Source organism: Urocampus carinirostris, chromosome 6 (genome assembly GCF_059441175.1).
Source record: "Urocampus carinirostris isolate Australia breed hairy pipefish chromosome 6, RoL_Ucar_1.0, whole genome shotgun sequence".
Classification (NCBI taxonomy): domain Eukaryota; kingdom Metazoa; phylum Chordata; class Actinopteri; order Syngnathiformes; family Syngnathidae; genus Urocampus; species Urocampus carinirostris.
This window is the reverse complement of record NC_142354.1, coordinates 36,568,878-36,590,270: the sequence shown is the minus strand read 5'-3', so window position 1 is coordinate 36,590,270 and position 21,393 is coordinate 36,568,878. Positions and strand designations below refer to the sequence as shown.

Below are 21,393 nucleotides of genomic sequence, written 5' to 3'. Positions count from 1 at the left end.
TCTTGGCCAAAGCAACAATAAAAAAGACTTGCAGTAATTATCCGAAAGTTGGTGTCTGAGCTGAGCTTCTCTTTTGTTTCCTCTTGCAACAAACATTTAACAGGTTAACCGCAAAAGGCACTCCAAGACCACTCAATATGTTTCTCAAAGGCAAAAAAGTTACCGTAGGCAGTATTATGTTATTGTGACTATGCATTTCAGATTTTATCCTTCGTATTTGCGGGTATATAAGGTGCACCAAATTATTAAAATGTCTGGCAAATTTGGGTTTTACAGCCTTTGTTTTTGCAGAACCCTACTGTCAATGAATAACATACTCACTATAGATGTTTTCGCTTCTGCTAGCGGTCCCTTCGGCGCCGCAGAACGTCATCTCCAGCGTGAACGAGACTTCGGTTATGCTGGAGTGGATGAGGCCCCGGGACTCCGGCGGCCGCGAGGACGTCGTCTTCAACATAATCTGCAAAAGCTGCGGCGGCGGTCGTGGCGGATGCACGCGCTGCGGCGACAATGTTCAATTCCTGCCTCGCCAGCTGGGACTGACCGAGCCGCGAGTGTACATCAGCGACCTGCTGGCTCACACCCAGTACACCTTCGAGGTGCAGGCTGTCAACGGCGTGTCGGACCAGAGCCCGTACTCGCCACAATACTCCTCGGTTAACATCACCACCAACCAGGCTGGTGAGTACCTTGCATTAAGCGCTAGTCACCTTATAAAAATTGTTTTAAGGAGCTGTACGGATTTTATTTTACACAAGGCAGCCATTTCTGACCTGCGTCATCATGCCAGGCCTCTGACACTTGCATGTCGACACACTCGGGAAAATTAAAACAAAGCTGAGAAGCTGGACAGTGATGCAAAAGAACAGTTACACCGTATCGTGATAAGTGCAACAGGGAGACCAGATTTTCCCAAACAAAAGCATTGATCTGGTTAAATAATAATAATAAAAAATGACCAGTTTGGTAGCCTAGATGGTAGGGCGCCTGCTCTGAGACTAGGAGGTCGCTGGATCAAGCCTCAGCCGAGTCATACCTAAGACTTACAACATTGATACTCATTGCCTCCCTGGTTGGCGCTCGGCATTAATGGTTGAAATTGGGGGGTTTGGTCACCTAATGACTCCCAACCCAGTTGGGTTTAAGATGGCGGCGCCCTGTTTGGCTGCGGCTGCATCGGCTCGCTACAGTTTAACTGTACGGGTCAGGTGTATCGACATTTCGTTCTGTGTGCATGGTTACAAAGAATGACAATAAAAGTAAATTCTTCTTCTTCTAAGCAAAAAAGCTACGTGACCAAATTTTTAGCTAGTTCAGGCAAACGAGCAGGATCGATACTGAGTTACAAGGGAAGTTACAATCAAGCACGAGCAATCAATGGAGATCTCCTCCCAAAAAGATGAGGTACTTACTCCATGTCCACTCTTTGCTGTTAGTGTGTGCACCAAAATGTATAATGCACGTGTAACTGCAGTGCTGCGGTCCGTGTTTTAAGGTAGTTCTTATCGCAATTAACTGACCGGGGAAACCATATTGTTTTTTCTCCTAATGATTGTTTTTCTAGTAATACTACAACCACTTGGTGATAGCAAGCTAACTGCTAAATTGTACACAACTGCCAATATTAGCTTGATAGCTAACAACTTGGTGTTGTATTGTTTTATTTTGTAATGCGTAATGTTTCAAAATACAAAAAGAACAAATAGAAACAATAACAAAGAATGAGGGGATGGCATGACATCACTCTCCAACACTACACCTATGCCCTCATTCCCTTTAACTCATGTTTTCTGCTCCGAACAGCTTTGCTAAACGTAAGATAAAAGCAGATGGGCACATTGGGAAAAATAAACACTAGGGCTCTTTAAACTCAGTTGGGTATCGTTAACACACGTTTAAAATATTCACCTTTCAACTTTTTTGAAGAGAACTCAAATGATGCCCTCCATCTTTATATTTTGAATTATGTTATTGATTTGCTTTGTAACACTATTATTTGTTTAGTTTTTCCTGAGCAGTTAATGATCTGCATGCACGTTGGCTAATTAGCAATGTTTGCTACCACAAATTAGCCTGTTCTAAAAATGGACTGCATTTTTGTGCAGCGCTTTTCAAGTCATTTTAGACCTCCCAAAGAGGTTTACAATGTATTCCACACTCACCCATTCACGCACACACACACACACACACACACACACACACACACACACACACACACACACACACACACACCTTCTCATCGGTAGGCACTTTGGACACTTCTGACATTTAACTCGTAGGAATCGAACCTGGCACTGCCGCCTCAAGACTTATTTCATGACTTTAAGACTTTTTTAATGCCCTGTGAAATCAAATGTAAGACCAAGTCGACAAAAAAAAAAAAAACAATTGAAAAACTGTTCTGCAATTAAAACAACAAACTGATGACAAAACAACATTCTTGCTTTATTAGGGTTAGCTAAAAAGAAGTTGGATTATATGTTTTTGAGAATAAAATATAATGAAAAAGAACATTTTGATAAAGTTGAAAAATGTATGTGTTTTTACTCCTTTTGAAGACTGCTTGTAAATGGGGAAGCATTAAGCTTCCTCTTGAATACACTTTGCACTCCACAAGTAGAAGTGCAGAGTGTATCCTGATGTTTGCAGGAGAGTGGCTGTGAGTGTGCCATGAATGTCGGACAGAACAGAATGAGACGGGTCCTACCACTTCAACCTCATGGGCGCCGTTTGCAAATTGCGAACCCTGCTTGGCCGGCTAACCGCTATAGCACATTGAGAAATATTCCCCACTGATTGCAGCTCATCCAGACACTCAGACTTTTTTTTAGACAATAAAAAAGTCTACCTTTGTCTCATTGATTGTGACCAAGTGCATTACTGAGAGGAAGCCAGCATGTCCTATGGGTGGGAAGTCCTATGAGCTTTTTAGGTTTCAAGAGATGCAATTTAGATTTGTTTTTTTCCTTCAAAAATCTTAATGTTGATAACTGACATTATGATATACATGAAAATAAGGGGAAAACATTGAGTAGAATAGAATAGAATAGAATAGAATAGAATATACCTTTATTGTCATTGTTACAAAATGGGTTAACATATTGTGACAACGAAATTGGGCATGACACTCCAGTTTTACACATTCACAGTGAGGTATGAGCCAGGAAGATAAAGGAACAGAGAAGATAAGGTTATAAAACAAGGGGGATAAGGCTATAGTTATAATTTACATGGTATTTACACAAGAAATGTCGGCATGTGGGATGTTACATACAGTGTTGTCGTGATACCGTTGGTATCGTAAGGGTTGTGCAATATTGCATTTGGTGCAAAGTCATCATAGTGCAAAAATAGTCAGCATATGCATTGGTGCAAACATAGACATCATAGTGCAGAAAAAAGGAGATGGTCAGACATTGTACAGTATCATGGGATGTCAAGTGTTTGCAATTGAATGTCAGGACCACAACGGCAACAAGACCCACTAGCGTAACGCTACTCACAGTTTTATTGGGAAGATGGGAAAGGAGCGCACACACGATCCGGCGATCGCTGGTCACGGGGTGTAATGAAATGAAATGATCTGCATTTATATAGCGCTTTTCAAGTCAATGACTTCCCAAAGCGCTTTACATTGTGCTTCACATTTCCCAATAGCGGCCGTGATCTGTGCAGCCATGTAAGGCGCTAACTTGCTTATTGGGGGTATTGGGGGGTTCAGTGTCTTACCCAAGGACACTTCGACATGTAACACGGACAAGCCGGGATTCGAACTGGGATCCCTTAATCCTAAAACGATCGCTCTACCTCCTGAGCTACTGCCACCAGAAACTAACTAAATACTAAATATGAATAAAATGACTCAATTTTGTGCAGGCTTGGGGAGTAACGGAATACATGAAACGGCAAAAATGATGTTGGATTTATTTTCATTTTGTTTCTATCGCATTTTATGTTAGTTTTGCCGGAGATCAAAGAGATCAAAGCCAGGAGAGAAAGCTTACCACGTGTTGTGAGTCATCATTTTAATCATATTTAGTTTATTTTGTCTTTTATTAACATATTTGGTATTGGAGCCATCCAAAAGCTATTGAAAGCAACCCAACCCTGATCACTTAATACGAAACCACACGGGAAGATTTCACTTCTGCAGTATCACTATAGGTTGCTCAGACGCGGAAGTGGGACTTCCATGACGAGTGATGGCGGTGTCGAGAGCGGGAAAAAAACGGGTTAGTAGCTGGGGTGGAAGAGCAAAAACGTGGTCAATATCAGAAAATGGGTCTTTATCCGGGACGGGAGAACAGACGTGGTCGAGATCAAACAGATTGTAGCGGGAGAAAAACAGACGCAAAAATACAGGACAGGCGAAAAAGGGCTTGCCGTGTAAAAACGGAGATTCGCAGACGGACCGACAAAAGGGGACTGACATGACAGAGTTTAAATACTGACAGGGAACCAATCTGTCAACAAGCTGCAGCTGGCGCCCACTGGCGGGGCCAATTGGGCGCCATGGCAACTGTGACATTGAAAATAAATGTTTGTATCATGTTTTGAGTGTTTAATAATCTTCTTTATATGAATAGACTTTTTTTTTATTAAAAATTAACTCTTAAGTGTAGGCATACAGTTTTACCTCTTTGCAGTTGTATGCATCTTCTAAAACATTGTCTTCTTTTATCAATAAATAGTAGTCCAGTAATTTGTTCAATAAAAAACACTGAACTGATACATATTGTGATAAAGTTATTTATTTATTTTATTTATTTAAAAATGCAGATTTAAATTTAATACATTTTTGTATTTTATTATTTTACTGTTATGATTGTGGTAAAAACTCATACAACCCATCTAAAAATTTCACAAAATGCAACAAAAGTATACTAGTATACTATTATTAAAACAATAAAATACTTCTATAAAATCTTTCATTTAAATTGTAATAAATCCAAAATGAATGACATGTTTGTATTTTAAACTAATGTTCAGAAAACAAATACAGTAAATACATATCAATAAATACAAATACATATTTTTTCACAATATTCACATTTTATGAGAGATATTATGGAAATTATTCAGTAAGAACTGCAGTATTTTATCAGCAGGAGTGATCTAATGAATCACTATAGTTCTCTATCTACATTATATAACTGCTGTTTACAGTGTAATATCCATCCATCCATTATCTGCACTGCTTATCCTCAGTAGGGTCGCGGGGCTGTTGGAGCCCATCCCAGCCATCCTCGGACATTGGGCAGGGGACACCCTGAACTGCTTGCCAGCCAGTCGCAGGGCACACAGGCACAGACAATTCGCTCGCTCATTAACACCGGTGGACAATTTGGCCCGGCCAATTAACCTGATATGCATGTTTTTGGAATGTGGGAGGAAACCGGAGAGCCGGAGGAAACCCAGGTAAGCACAGGGAGAACATGCAAACTCCACACAGGCGGTTCGATCTCATGACCTCAGAACTGTGCAGCATACGCGCTAACCACTGCGCCGCCGTGCTGCCCTAGAGTATAATAATCTAGGTTTATATACAACTAATTTTTGTATTTTCTGTTACTGATCACAGCAGTTTTCAAAATCACTGCTTCCAGTAAAATGTGGTATTTCTTTTCAATTTGCAAAATTAAAATACTATTTATTATTACTGTAGAAAATGGATGAATTTGCTACTGTGTACACAGGCTCTAGCAACCTACTGATATGTATTTTTTCAGGCGTATCTTAATATTAATTTATGGGGGAAAAATGAAATACTAATTACTTATCCTGCCAAATAACGTCAAATATGTAAAGCATAGTTTGTTTTGGTTTTTTAAAGTGTAAACAAGGACTGATATTGAAGTGGAAGATACACTACATGAAAAGGGCTGGCAAAAAAAAAGATAGTGGCTAAAATCCAGGACCGGTCACTTGGAACTGCATTGGTCACCACTGGGGTGTCCGCTTGGCTGACCTGGTTGCAGGCGGTGTCAGATAAGCCCCCACTCAAGGAACCAATGTGAGTGCTAACGGTTGTCTGCCTCAATATTTGCCCTGTGATTGACTAGAAATCAGTCCGGCGTGCAGTCAGTCTTTTGGCCGAAGTCTGCTGGATCGTATCCAGCTTCCCGTAACCCTGAGCTGGAAAAACAGTTTGAAAAAAACGGAAGGGGAGTAAATCCAACTTCTATCTTGGGTTTTTTTTGGAAAGACTCCTAATATCTCTCTCTCTCTCTCTCTCTCTCTCTCTCTCTCTCTCTCTCTCTCTCTCTCTCTCTCTCTCTCTCATCTCTCTCTCTCTCTCTCTCTATATATATATATATATAATATATATATATATATATATATATATATATATATATTATATATATATATATATATATATATATATATATATATATATCTCATCTCATCTCATTAGCCGTACCGCTTATCCTCATTAGAGTCGCGGGGGGGGGGGGGGGGGGGGGGGGGGGGGGGGGGCTGGAGCCCATCCCAACCATCTCCGGGCAGTGGGCAGGGGACACCCTGAGCTGGTTGCCAGCCAATCGCAGGGCACACAGGGACAGACAACTCATTCGCTCATTCACACCTAGGGAAAATTTGGACAGGCCAATTCACCTGAAATGCATGTTTTTGGAATGTGGGAGGAAACCGGAGTGCCCGGAGGAAACCCACGCAAGCACGGGGAGAACATACAAACTCCACACAGGAAGTCTGGAGCTGGATTTGAACCCACGACAGGTTCCCATGACATGAACTGTGCCGCACAATATATATATATATATATATATATATATATATATATATATATATATATATAAACAAACACAGTTTTTAAGAAATATATGTTATCATGATGTCAAGAGCCACATGAATACAATTAGAATTGGTATAGTTTTTCATCACAAATTATTAGGAATATCAGATAATGATAAAAAAACATTTTAAATCTCAGCTCAATAAAATACAAAGAACACCTTTGGGGTAAAAGCATTTAATATAATATGTTATATAATATGCCCAATTTCGTTGTCACAATATGTTAACCCATTTTGTAACAATGACAATAAAGGTATATTCTATTCTATTCTATTCTATGTTGCCCCATGAAAGCCGCTACAGGGTCAAACAGGGATTTGGGGTTATGTTCCGTTGCCCTCATTTAGGTTTTATATCCGGGGACGGTTCAATTGTAGTCTGTGCAATCTGTGATAATGGGTTACACAGATAAACATGACTTGACTTGTTTTGTCTCAATTAATTGCCTCACTTGGTCCGGCAAGCCACCATAGCTTTTTCTTTGCTTATTTAGTCTACCAAGAGAATTGTTTGGCAGCGAGGGCTCATCATTCAAGCGCCGCCACTCAAGCAGCTCGCATATTGTTGTATGACTGAAGCACCAAAGCTACTCAGATTTTATTGCATTCGACTCAGTCTCATTTCCGTGCACTGCAATCCCTTTCGACGTTACCCCCAAATTGAGCCATTGTAGCGAAACGTCGGTGTTTACGGAGATCTGTTTGCCTTACAGCTCCATAAAGTAGCCATTACAATGCTGAGAGTCCAAGATGGAGGCCTTTTACTCAAACGGCAGCCTCTTTTTATTGTCTGTTTGGATCTAAGTCACTGGTGTGGTGGCTTAATGAGGGTCTGTGAGTGCAGTTAAGCGTTGTAATGCGGCCCCCGCCCTCTCTCTTTCTCTCTCTCTTTTTTTTTTTGCCGGGCCACTGCTTCTTCTTCTTTGGCTTTCCCATGCTGAGGAACCCTTGCGGAAATTGGGGGGCTCCTCGTGCTCTCCGCTCAAGTGCCCGTCACTTTAGATTATGCCACAAGAAGGGGCGTTGTAGCGATCTGTGAAAAGAAACTCCCACAACACCCTACCAGCCTGGACCCTAGTCCGCCCCCAAACCCATCGTCGCTAACACCGCGAGAACAGACTTACCCGAGGCGCCGCAGTGCTACGCTACAGGGACGGGGGTCACACGGACCAGGAGTCTATAATTGCATCTGGTTTGTGAGGCTTGGAGGTTATATAAACATCATGTCAGCCCTAATTAAGGCAGGCAGTCCTGGGCCTGGCGGTTCACGATGGCAGCGAGCAGCACTGGATGCTGGAAATCACTCGAATCCTCCCCCACTAGATATTCCAGTAAATTGTTTGCCTACACAAGAGTTTGAGCAGTTTTTTCAGGACATAATTATTTTTAATTAAGATTACCAAGTTTATGGGTTTTTCATCAAGACTGATCATCATGGCAAATCGAATCAAAATGTATTTGTTGAGCCCTTTTCAGTCAATAAATGAACACAAAAATTGCTGTACAAAAATATTCAGTGCACGATAAGGAAATAAAATCTCTTCCTTTATCTCTGCACAAACAACAACTAGATGGACATACACTATGGTTAAAATAAAAACAAAATAGAAATAAGAAAATTAAAAACATTTTACTAACCATGTGAGGAAAGGGACCTTAGAGAGGCTCATTCTCACTTATAGGAATGGGAGCAGATGGCTACAGGAAGGATTTTCAGCCACCAAACTACACCCCACCATTGCTAATTATTTCATATTGTATTTTTGATATGTGTTATAAAATTGAGCTTAGAGTTAAAAACAAAACAATAACAAAACATTTTTAACACAATGTGAACGTCTAATATATTGTGGTTTTGGTAAAGGTTTTTTCCTCTCTTACTCTTTTGTCTTGGTTGAGCTGTAGGAAGTTCTCTGCCATCCATGACCTCATACTTAAAATGCATTTTAACCCTGAAGAACCAACGGGGTATAATTTTCAAGAAAGTAAAGGGTTCTTGGGGTCTCTAGGGTTAAATGGGTATCTTTAGGATTTGTGTCATCAGGGGACATGGCAATCTACAGCTAGACATCATCTGCATAACTGTGAAAACTGACACTGTGTCTCCTGATGACACCCCCAAGGGGAAGCATGTACAGATGAAAATTACCAGGCCTAAAATTGAACCCTGGGAACCCCACATTTATATGTATTGTTTCTAGGCAGATGCCATTATTTGCAAGTCCAAAACCCATAAAATGTAATAATTAATTGCAAAATATCTAACAGTGGTCGCAAAGTTGAAGTGCAAATCAAAACAAACATTTTCTTAACAGTAATATGTTGTATGGGCAACAGCAATTCCTAATTTCTAATTTATTTATTTTTTATTGACTATGTGTTAAGAAGCAAAATCCTTTTTTAGCCTCTTCAGCTGCTTCCATTTTCAGAGTTTTTGTGGCTCTTGACTCATCCATCAACCAATCACGGTGCACCCGATTTATGGAGCAGAGCCATGACTGGTCTTTAGCTAAAGCATCAATAATCACCACTTGATACCAACACTAAAAATGGCCGCTCCTATTGATGGATAAACCTAGGTGTATTTTGTGTCTTAACCCATATGAATGAATGAAAACTTTTAAAATAAAAACAGGACAAAAACAATGAGTCAACAACAAAATAATGTCGCATAACATGTTCGAAAAGGGTTAGTCAGAAGCAGATGCTTATTTTCCCTACCCCTTTATCTTCCCTATTAAATACATTTTACAAATCCTCCTTCCCTCTTATATCTAATACAACAAAATCTCATGGATATACTTATTACATAGGTCAGATATCAATAATTATAATAATTACAATAATCACATATTTTATACACTAATCTTCGTAATACCCATCCCTCAACGCCATAATGCGCCTAGATACCAAATATCACTGCAGCACCAACAATAAAAATAAACATGATATTTATAATAACAGTTCTGATATAATAATAGCAACAATAACAACAAGTTAACCTTAGTTTTAAACGCAGTATTTCCAATCTCCCTCATATCCCATTATTTTCGCCAGTAATGCTTTTTTGTATTTAAATTTGTTCACATGGATAGCTGGACATTGTTTGATCTCATCTTGTAAATTATTCCAAAGTTTGACTCCACACACAGACACACACATACTTTTCCTGGTTGTTCTCACCTTTGGGATTTTGATTTCACTACAGCCCCTCAAGTTATAATTTCCCTCTTTCCGAGTGAATCATTTTTGTATGTTTTCTGGCAGTATGTTTTTGTTGACCTTGAATAACAGTTGTGAAAAATGTTATTAAATCATCCAATTTTTATAATTTGGACTGCATATACATCCACAAAAATGTTTTTAGACTTGCAGTAGCACATACAATACAATATTGTTAAATTCTACTTTAAGATGCTTTCTGGCTTAATACTCTTAACATTGACAGACATTTGAGGAACCAATTTACAGTTCCTTTGAAAACTTATTTAATTCGAGTTACAGTTTCAACTGTGACTTTTTAGTGCTTTCAAAGCAGCTGTAAATGCTGAAGCTGCTTACCTTCAAAACATCTGATTGAAAGCTGCTATAATTTAAGTTAAAGCAGTTTTAAGTTACTTTACAACATGTTCAACTCATTTTAGAGGTGTTTTAAAGTTGACTTAAATTAAATTGCATCTGCTTTAAAGCTGATATTAAGCTGATTTAAGTTAATTTAAATGTGCTTTCAAGCTGCTTTAAAGCCTAGTCAACTCAAATTAAGGTGTCTGACAGCTGGTTTGGAAGCACTTGAACAACAGTTAAAGCTTTAACTCAAGTTAGTCAGCTATAAACCAGTTTTACATTCAACTCTCAGTTGAAGTTGAGCATTGCCTTAAGCTAAGAACTAGTTTCAAAGATTAAGATAAAGTCAAAGATTGAGTTAAATTTAAGAAGCTTTGTATGTTTGATGTTTTTCTTACAAAGATTTAAAGCTGCTTGTATGATCTATTACAACACCTCATGCAACAAATACACAGATTGAAAATAGCCTCAACTTTTAGAGCAGCCAACATCACTGCAGGGGAGTAAAGCTTAAAACCGTCCTCCTTGTTTAGTATATTAAAAACACTATTTGCCGGGGGCTTTGTCTTCCCCCTCCTGAATAAGCCGCAAATGAAAATTCATCTTGAAACGTGCAGCACTCATTTGCACAAACCAACGACAAAGCGCGCATGATTGTTGTTTATGAACCCGCTGCTAATTCTGCAGCATGAGCTCCGAGCGTGTTTGTGACGATGAGTCACGTCTTTGCTGTGCTTGCTTTGCACAATAAAGCGATGGGCTTTGCATGCTATTAAATGAAGTGAGGATTTGCTGCCAGAGGCTGAAAACAGAGCCAAACCTGCTAAGTGTTACGAGAGCCACCTTCACATTGAATATCCTAGCCTCATTTTGCATTAGGAAAAAAAAAGCCCTTCACAATCAAGTGGAAAAGCAGTTTATTGTGCTCCCTGCAATTGATACTTGAAAAGGGATGCAATATTTGCATTAATCGTTTAGAAGTGAATGAGTCATTTCCTAAGGCAACAATTATAAATTCCTCAGCACACCTCATGACCAGGGCTGCAATTAATGACTGTTTTAGGCGACTATTCCCCGACTAAGCGATGAGACGAATAATCCTGTTAAAATATATATTTTTTTAAATTCATCAAAAAGTTGATTTATGTATGTGGCAAATAATAATATACACAAGAAATGGGTAAAATGAAAAATACGTCTTTTATCGAACATAATGAGGATTCACATTAGCAGTAGAAAAACAGTAAATAAAACATATACAAAGTACTTTGAGTGGTCAACCTCAAAAGTCCTTAAGAATATTATTTAATGATTCTCAACGCTTGAAATCAAGTGTTTTAAACAACTGACGTTTGCGGTTTTAAACATTATAACAACTGACATTTGTTCTCCGGACTGTGTGCTTTTTTCAATATGCTTGTCAGGCACAGTCTGCATATCGCTCAAGCTCTCTTTACATATAAAATGGAAAAAATGCAATTCTTCAAAATCGTATTGGCTTGAATGTTAATTGAATCTTACTTATACAAGTCAAATTTTGTTTCATTCACTTCTTAACTATGGGTTGCTCTTTAAACGTTTGTGCGTCGCTAAACTACCGCCATGATATGCTGCTTTGCGAACTTTGCTGGTAGATAGATAGATAGATAGATAGATAGATAGATAGATAGATAGATAGATAGATAGATAGATAGATAGATAGATAGATAGATAGATAGATAGATAGATAGATAGATACTTTATTCATCTCCGCAGGGAAATTAGTCTTTTTCTTAACCATATCCAGGCTAAAATAAAATTAGGAAGTTTGACTCCGCGTAGTTTAAGTTGACGTCCCCATTTCTGTATGTTTTGTATCCACTTAAGACAGAGATCCTATTCTGCATGTCCATCTCTCAGCAGAGGTTCAATTCATGTAGAGATGCCTCTCTCAGTTGATAAAACATGTCTGGCGATGATAGTCGGCAATGAAAATCATAGTTGATAACTTCTATTATTGCTTTTTGTTGACAACTTTGAATAATAGTTGCAGCCCTACTCATAAAAACTCAACATTAAAATGTCCTCCTTACAGTTATAGTTTGGGATTTCTAGTCAAAAGCATATTGAGTGACTTGTCTGGTTCCTAAACTGGTCAATTAGGCAAGAGGATCTCATTAGTCAATGGACCTTGATAGTGTAATGGGGAGCAGGCTATGCAGGATGTATGGCCTCATTATAGGGCCAATAGCCAACTTGTGTCACAGAAGGACCACCTTAGGGATTTCTGGTGTAAAAACACTGAACTGCAGCCAGATGGGACTAGCAGGATCAGGCAACACACTGACAAAGGGACTTACTAAATACAACAAATTTACTGTATATATTACTTGTTCATACTTGTTTTTTGGAGCTGAAACGGCGCAGAGGACATGCCCAGCGTATGTCGTATACACAATAGTCAGATACTGTAGATGTACAAGCAGGCTGAAGGCAACTCGTGGTGGCAGGGTGATGGTGACAGAAGGCACTGAGTTGAGCACATACGGTAGCTGCCAGCCGGGGTCAGACGGGAGGGCTTTGTGTTACACCTCTTTGCCTGGCCATTTTTTATCCTGACTGGAGTGGCAATTATTTCACTGATGTAGATGAATGGATAGATGGATACAGTGCAACCAAATACTATGAATTTTCCATAGTTTTTATGCGGGGATAACAGCAAATTACTAATGACACGAAAAGCATTAAAGAAATCAAACAATGCTCAATTTTGATACATCTACATATAAGCTGCTTGAGATACAAAATATTTGAGAAAAAATAAATTCGAAGATTGCCTGGCATACGGACAAAAATCCAAGTTATGAGACTCGCCAGACACTACCAGTAAAGACCACTCATAAGCAATGTTCCCTCTAAGCTGCGCACGTGCGCAATCGCGCACTGCCCGCACATTCTCAGCGCACAAAAAAATCTATCCAGTGCAATGTTCCCTCTAAGCTGCGTGTGTGCGCAGTTTAACCTATATGACCAAATTCCAAACTATATGACCAAATATTATGTAAAATTATGCACAAAATGTCTTAAAGACAAAAAAATAACAAAATGAAAAAGTAGTGAAAAGCTGAGAAAAAAAGAAACAAAAGGAAGAGAAAAAAGAAGGAAACATTTAGAAAAAAGCCAGAAAAAAAGAAAGAAACAAAGGGAAAAAAAGGAAAAAAGTAACAGCTAGGAAAAAAATAAACACAATGAGATTTTTTTTAAAGGAATAAAAAAATAGAAAAAAACAGGGAAAAATAAGAAAAAATTGTGTTGCATTTAAAAAAATTCCAATTATACCAAGTCAACCTTGCTGCCAACATTGTACTTCCACTAAAAAAATGTGATTAAATACAGTTGTGTATAGTGCAACCGACTAAATAAGCCCCCGAAAATGTTAGTATTATGCGACAAAAGATATCAGGAAAAAAAGAAATGGAAAACAACGTTTGTAGGCCGTACAACCTTTGCAATAAAACATTAGTCAATCCATTCAAAAGTGATTTTTTTTTTGCATTGCCGGAAACTCAGCAAAATGTAACGTGATGTCAAGTTTTAGACATATTTGATAATGACTTAGTTGCCACACTTGGGATTGCTGTTGCTCACTGTTGTTTCATGGGGAAGTTTTGTGCTTTGAAGTAAGTCTGTGTCTGCACATGAACGGTGTGAGTTATGTCCAACAGTAGATGTGAATGTTTATACCACTTGATATTTCGTTATTGAATTGGCAACGAGACTGAACCAGCGAATAAGTGCATCATTGATCATATTGTGGGATAATACATTGGTTTCGGAAGTATTGGATTAGCATCGCTCACCTGTTATGCATTCAAAAACGGATGGCTACCCACTCAACGTCACACGGACGGTTATGAAGCGAGAACCGGCCTGATTGAGATTCCAGTGTTAAGTTACACCGAAAGCAATCACCATAACACCGGTATTTTAAGCTCTCACTCCATTTGACCCAGCAGCCCTGTGAAAGCAGCTTGATCTAGCCATGGAGAGGGAGATCGCAAACAGGGGGGCGCGACAGACAACCGCTTACCTCGTTTCGCGATGTCAGTGGCGAAGAGGGAGGAGCTTCTGTGTTCAATCAAGTCCCGTACAGCACAACAGGAGGATGAGAATGACCCTAAAGTACGACCACCAGTAGGGTCACCTGCTTCGCCTCTGCCCAAAACGTGATTGACGATAGATAGAGCAGAGTTCACTTGAGGTTTTTTGTTTACCCCAGAGGGTGAGGGGCTTCATGTCAAGTCAAGTCATTTTTATTTGTATAGCCCTTAATCACAACGAGTCTCAAAGGGCTGCACAGGTTATTGCACAGACTATTTTTTTTAGACTATTATTACACCTCCCCCTGATGTGGAAACAACATGAGGGCAAGGAAAAACTCAAAAACCTCAACATGAGGAAAATGAAGAAACCTTGAGAAGGGACCGCACATGTGGTATCCCCTTTCAGGATTACCAGGCAAAGGATGTTGCAATTACAAATAATACAGAGATATTGTCCACGAAAAGTATAGGTTATTCATATGCTACAGAGTAGAAGTGTGTTTTAAGCTTAGATTTAAACATTTCCACTGAGGTTGCAGATCGGATCTCAGGGGGAAGAGCATTCCACAGGGGAAAGCAGTGTAATCTGTGTTAATTTTGTTACTGTTGATTGTTGTCTGCATGGAGCCTTTAGGATAGGACTTGACGCGAGGTTGGGAGGGGACAGATGCGGCAGTTTTGTGCTTTGAAGTTTTGTGCTTTGATGTCAGTCTGTGGACGTGAGCATACCGTTACGACAACAGTAGCAATAGTATGTTTGTACCGCTTGTTTCTTTGTTATTTAATTGGCGACAAGACTTAATCAGGGCCGCACGGGAGAGCAATGTTTGGCGCGTGTGCGGCACAGTTCTCAGGTCATGGTCGAACCTTCCTGTGTGAAGTTTGCATGTTCTCCCCATGCTTGCGTGGGCTCCCTGCGGGCACTCCGGTTTCCTCCCACATCCCAAAAAATGCATGTCAGGTTAATTGGCTGGTCTGAATTTTCCCTAGGTATGAATGAGCAAGTAAATTGTCTGTGTCCAGTGCCCTGCGACTAGCTGGCAACCAGTTCAAGGTGTCCCCTGCCCACTGCCCGAAGATAGCTGGGATGGGCTCCAGCACCCCCGCGACTCTACTGAGAATAAGCGCTGCAGATAATGGCTGGATGGATGGACTTAATCAGCGACAAACTGCATTAATTAACACATCAATACATACCTGATCCAGAGCACTTGTCTTGTGTTTTTTAATCATATTACATCTCGTGTTGAGGTGGGGCGAAGGGACCAAGCCTGGGATTTGACACGCTACGACAAAATGCGACCGCCCCTGACCTCTCCTGACCACCATTTCCAACGTGTGCCCAGGGTTAGGGTAACTTTTTTGGGACACCTCAGACAATGCAACCCACCTTCAAAACAATGCACGTTTGAATGAATGTTCCTTCACTTTATAAACATTATTTAAATTTTACGTTTTTTCTTTAATGAACTACACTTTTTTACCACGAGAAGGCATTAGATAATACATGATGTCCCCTTAAATCCTTCTACAAGAAAAAATACAAAATCAAGTTAGATTTTTAATGTTTGGCAGCTCTGTGGATGGATGGATGCATTTGGATGGAAGGATGAATATACAAACTGGTGTATATACTGGTGGACATAGGGACAGATTAGTGGACAATTGCATAGATGTGGGTGGCACATCCAATGTCCTTCAGGTGACTTATATAATCCATGCATTCTAGTAGATGAATTTAATGAAGTCTTCCCGGAGGAAAATCATCTTATGGTTGGCCAAATATGTTATCTAATTGATCCTGTTAATGAATCATTCACAAGTCACATGGGCCTTCTCGACGGCATCTATCAGTATAAGTCTTCGGGCGAGAGAGCACGCAGATAAATCTGGGTTAAAAGGCAGTGCTCTCTTGGCCCACTGGTCTGTAAAAGGGAATATAATTTGATTATCTAAATAATTGTTAAGTGCACGAGCGATCCGCTACTTATGACGGTGTAATCGATCATACTTTATCGTAGTCATTTATTTGCTTGAGCCAGGAGCGAGCTCCCTAATGATTAAAAATAAACCAGCCAATGCATTAAAGTAAATAAATAAATGTTATGGTCCAAGTCTTCTCGCAGAATTGCACCGTTGCATTTTTGCTGACGCCCCACTTTGGAAATGCGCTCAGCATGCGGTGGATATTTTGGTTCAGGAGGGGGCGGAGACGCAGAAACGAGAGTCTTTAATAATTTAGCCTTTTCTATTTCGGGCGTTGCATTTAGACGAGATGTTTCCGAGGCGCGCGCTTCTCAGGTGATGTCGACCTTCTGCCGCTTTAACTATTTAACAACAGCAAATATTTGGATGGGGCAGACATGCTGAGATTGCTTTCTGGGTTTTGCAACTCTGTCAGAGCTGTAAAATTGATTCAAACAGACACAACCAATCGACAGGTGTTAAAGGGAAAGTGTGTATTATTTAGCGCCTCCTAGTGGTAAAACCCTTTTAGAAAACTTAATATAAATAGTAATCAAAAATACATGAACTATCATATAAATGTGCATTTTTCTCAATAGTCATTTGCCAAACAATTCCCATTTATTTTACATAATATGAGTAGTAAGTTTAAGTTCATATTTTAGTAGACACTCAAATTAAGGACAGACATCAAGTGATTTCAAACTTGCAAGGAGAAAAGGATTGGACAGTGCAAAACCTCATATGAGAATATTTTACGTGTTCTGGAAGGTCCTCCCCTGCAAAAATATCCTTTAATCTCTGAGGTTACAAAAAAAAAGGAGATCAGCCCTCAGGGGTGTGGATATCAAAGAACAGCAACATGAATGGCCAATCCTGACCATGATGTCAATAGTGCATAATAGTCAAAATACCCGTGCAGTAGCAGTCAAAACAACAAACAGTGAGAAAAAACAACGATCAACTGTGCACAATGAAAATAGACCAAAAAAATCGAACAAACCTGGCATCCTCAGCAAACTTCTGGTGTCCAATATTAAAACAGAATAAATTATTTACTTATCCCTTCCTCTTTTATATCACAGAAACAAAGCCATTATAAGCGGTTTTATTATGCGAAAAATAGAATAACAAATATCAAACGATTCACTTAGCAATAGCCTGACCTATAGGGAGCAGACACCTGCTATCTTGCTGCTACTGGTATCCAAAAAATGAGAGAAAAAATTGTGCTTTCGGGTTACTTTGAGTCTTTGTATTCATTCTTGTGCTTCTTAGCACTCGTTTTTTGGTGGCCAAATAATACAATACAATCCCTTAGCATTATTAAGTCATGATTGTTGGGATCCACTAATAGAATGAATTATTGTATAAAAGGTGCACCCCAAATTAAACAGAAAGAATTGGTCCCCAGAAAATGCGCTTTGATATGGTTTTTAATACTTAGGGTGCACAAGAAGAACGGTTAATTTGGAACAGGGACCGATTCAATTTGGTAAGATCACAGTGTGATTTGTTATGGTTTGTAAAAAAAATTGCATTTACAGGACATGAAGAAGTCATGATTATGTCACTGGACTAACAGTTCCGAAAATGGATATAATATTTGTTTGCACTCATGCGGACAGTATTTTTGGTAAATCCAGGAAAAAAAAAATCCCGTGGCAATATTAAGTCATCATTGTTTGGGTGTATAAATGCAGTCATTAATTGCATAAATGATTCTGTGTTTGTCACGGTTGCCAATTGGCCCCGCCCGCGTGGCGCCAGCTGCGGCTCGTTGACTGATTGGCTTCCCGTCTATTTAAGCTCAGTGCTCTCACTCTTCCTTTGTCAGCCCGTCAACGAACCTCTGCCCCGCAAGACGTGGGTTTTGACTCGGTCCTTTTCCCTGTTGGTATTTCCTGTCCGGTATTGTTCCTGTTTATTTTATTTCGTTTAATATCGGTTTCCAGTTTCGTTCCCGTCTAGTTTGTCCTGTTTAATTTTGATATCCCTTTTTGATATCAATCCTGTCTGTCCCGTTGTTTAATATCGGTTTCCAGTTTCGTTCCCGTTTAGTTTGTCCTGTTTATTTTCGATATCCTGTTTTGATATCAATCCTGTCTATCCCGTCCCAGTATCAACCCCATCAGTCCGATATCTACTCGGGCAATTTGTATCGATCTCGTCGGCCTCTGGCTTCCTATCATTCCACGCCAAACTGCTGCCTAACGTGCATGACTCCTAATTTCCCGTAAAATAATAGGCTTGTGTGAGAAACGTGACGCTTTCGGGTCCTGATCCTGTTTCGGTTCTTGACAGTGTTGCTATTAATTAAAATTTTAAACAGTAATAGTTGATCTCAGAAAAAGGCGGTTTCGTACAGCTTTTGAAAGTTAGTGTGCAAAAAAAAAAAAACTGACGGACGTTTCGATCGGAATTGGAAACGATTCAATTTAACTCGGTAAGACTATTGTGCGATTCGTTAAGGTATAAAAGCATCGCTGTTGAAATACCTCCACTTTTGTATACGGAGTGGATATTTCATTGATTCTGACAGGATTATAACCCTTCTGTAAGTGGATAAAAGTACATTTGCTTTCGTGCAGGCAAACCTTTTGTCTTGGGAAAGGAGGGACAACACCGATCCTTAAGGCTTGATTCTAGTGATGTTTGACGTTCCTTGCGGTTCACGAGGATTTTTTTTTTTCACGGCAGACGAAAGCATAGCCTCAAAATGTGTCTCTCCCTAAACAGTTGGCTCTCCTTATGCAGGCGAGCTTTCCAAAACCATTGTCTCAACATCACTTTAAAAAGACAGCTCCAAGATTTGAAACATTCCACCGAATTTGAGCCAGAGTTGGAGGGCCAAAGTTAAGTGGTTAATATTTGCCAAATGGCCTTTTTATTTCTAATGCAATAATACTTGTCATCCTGAATGGTTGATGCACAACTTGTTCGGTCACGATTGTTATCCTCTGCAGGAAACTTTTTTGGGTGAGCGTGCGAGTGGTGCTCCGTGAAGTGGACATATATGTCGGTAGATAAAATTTAGATGTCCAGTGTAAAGGGTGTTTGTCTGAAATTTCAATGAAATGCTTGAAGAAAAGCTAATGTTATTGATCACAAACTGTTCAATGCTGACCATTTTAGGACCAAAGCTAGAATCTAGAATCCATGTTTAAGAGGGTACTCTACCTGGAAAATAGACCTGATTCATTAGCAAGCTCTCCTGAAACCTGAGTAACAATTTTGTTGATAGGAATCACTTATGTTTAACAATTGTAACGTGTAAAACACCTCAAGAGCAAATTCTGCCATTTGTCTTCATTAGTAAACACACACCCAATATTTTGTCTATGCTATTGTCCTCCGCGATTGTCGGCTAATTATCTTAGTAAGTAAATATGTTGTGTTGTAGGGGGTTTGAAACCAATCATAACATCATAAATCCAAACATTGATACCAAAAAATAATACCAAAAAATAGGTCAGAATATGGTAAATGTTGTAAAAAATATTAATCCCACAATGGAGAAGAAATAATAATGTTTTTGATTTGATTATTTTTTGGAACTATTATGCTTCAAACAAATCCCTACAGTTCCAATTTTAATAAATGTGTTTTCTTTAATACTAAATTCAAATAGAATTATATTATAAAACACCTTTTTTGGACATTTTTAAAATACATTTCAGCCACTTTCCCTAAAGGGACATTGTCTATTGTTTAACACATTCTAGTGGTAAAAAAAAAACTGAAAAAAACCCCAAGCTTTTTTCAATAAAAAGAATAAAAGATACATTAACTATCATCTCATCTCATCTCATTAGCCGTACCGCTTATCCTCAGTAGGGACGCGGGGGTGCTGGAGCCCATCCCAGCCATCATCGGGCAGTGGGCAGGGGACACCCTGAACTGGTTGCCAGCCAATCGCAGAGCACACGGGGACAGACAACTCACACGCTCATTCACACCTAGGGACAATTTGGACCAGCCAATTCACCTGAAATGTATGTTTTTGGAATGTGGGAGGAAACCGGAGTGCCTGGAGGAAACCCACGCAAGCACGGGGAGAACATACAAACTCCGCACAGGAAGTCTGGAGCTGGAGCAGGAGGTTCCCATGACATAAACTGTGCCGCACAAGCGCTAACCAATGCGCCGCCGTGCTGCCCTCATTAACTATCATATGAATGTTTATTTTTTTTAAGTACTCTTAAGTCAGGAATTTAAAAAATATATATTTTTACATAACATGAGGCTTGTACGACATCTTGCTGCTACCTCCAAACATCTTGTGATAGGTTGGGCAAATCAAAAAAAGAGAAGAAAAATAGTGTGGTTTGGCCACTTCAAGTCTTTGTAGATTCAGATTTTTTCATGTTCTTTGTAGCACTTTTTTTTCTCTTCCACTTCACAATACAACAACATCTAGTGGTCAAATACTACACTGTGTCTCTTTAAAACTCCTGGATTTTAGTTTAGTTTAGTTTGATTGAGCTGGGTATTAAAAAATACAATAACTATTTCTAAATTATAATGCCTCAAATTGTTAGGCTAAACATCGCTCCAATCACAGGGCACTGAGACTCTTAACTACCAGAAATTCAAACAGACTTTACACCAGTACCTAAATTGCGTGGCACTATGTTCTCTTAGAGGTTTAGCACTCTTCAAGCACTTGGCAACTTAAAGGAGAACAACATCTGACTAATAATGGGGTGTCAAATGGGCGGCCCGCTGGCCGGATCAGCTCGCTAAAGGATTGAATCCGGCTCGCGAGACAACGCTCAGAGAAGCGCAAGAGAAAAATGAGCTGCAGGTTGAAATATGTCCACTTAATGTGTCCAAAGCCAGGTGCCTCTCACAAACGCTGTACTTGTATCTATTGCTCTCTCTCTCTATCTCTCACTCTCTCACTTTTACTCTCTCACTTTCACTCTCTCACTTTCACTCTCCCTCTCTTTATCCCGCCATCTCTC

At 39.5% G+C, this 21,393-nt stretch overlaps 1 protein-coding gene across 4 annotated transcripts in view; it reads left to right on the top strand.

The window, feature by feature from the left end:
* The window catches only part of ephb2b (eph receptor B2b), a 243,835-nt gene that overhangs the window by 169,588 nt on the left and 52,854 nt on the right, over positions 1–21,393 (top strand). For all 4 annotated transcript variants that reach the window (XM_088338893.1, XM_088338891.1, XM_088338892.1 and 1 more), the window contains exon 5: positions 346–681. In XM_088338893.1, the coding sequence (XP_088195019.1) occupies positions 346–681 (336 nt within the window). The remainder of the gene's footprint in view (positions 1–345; positions 682–21,393) is intronic.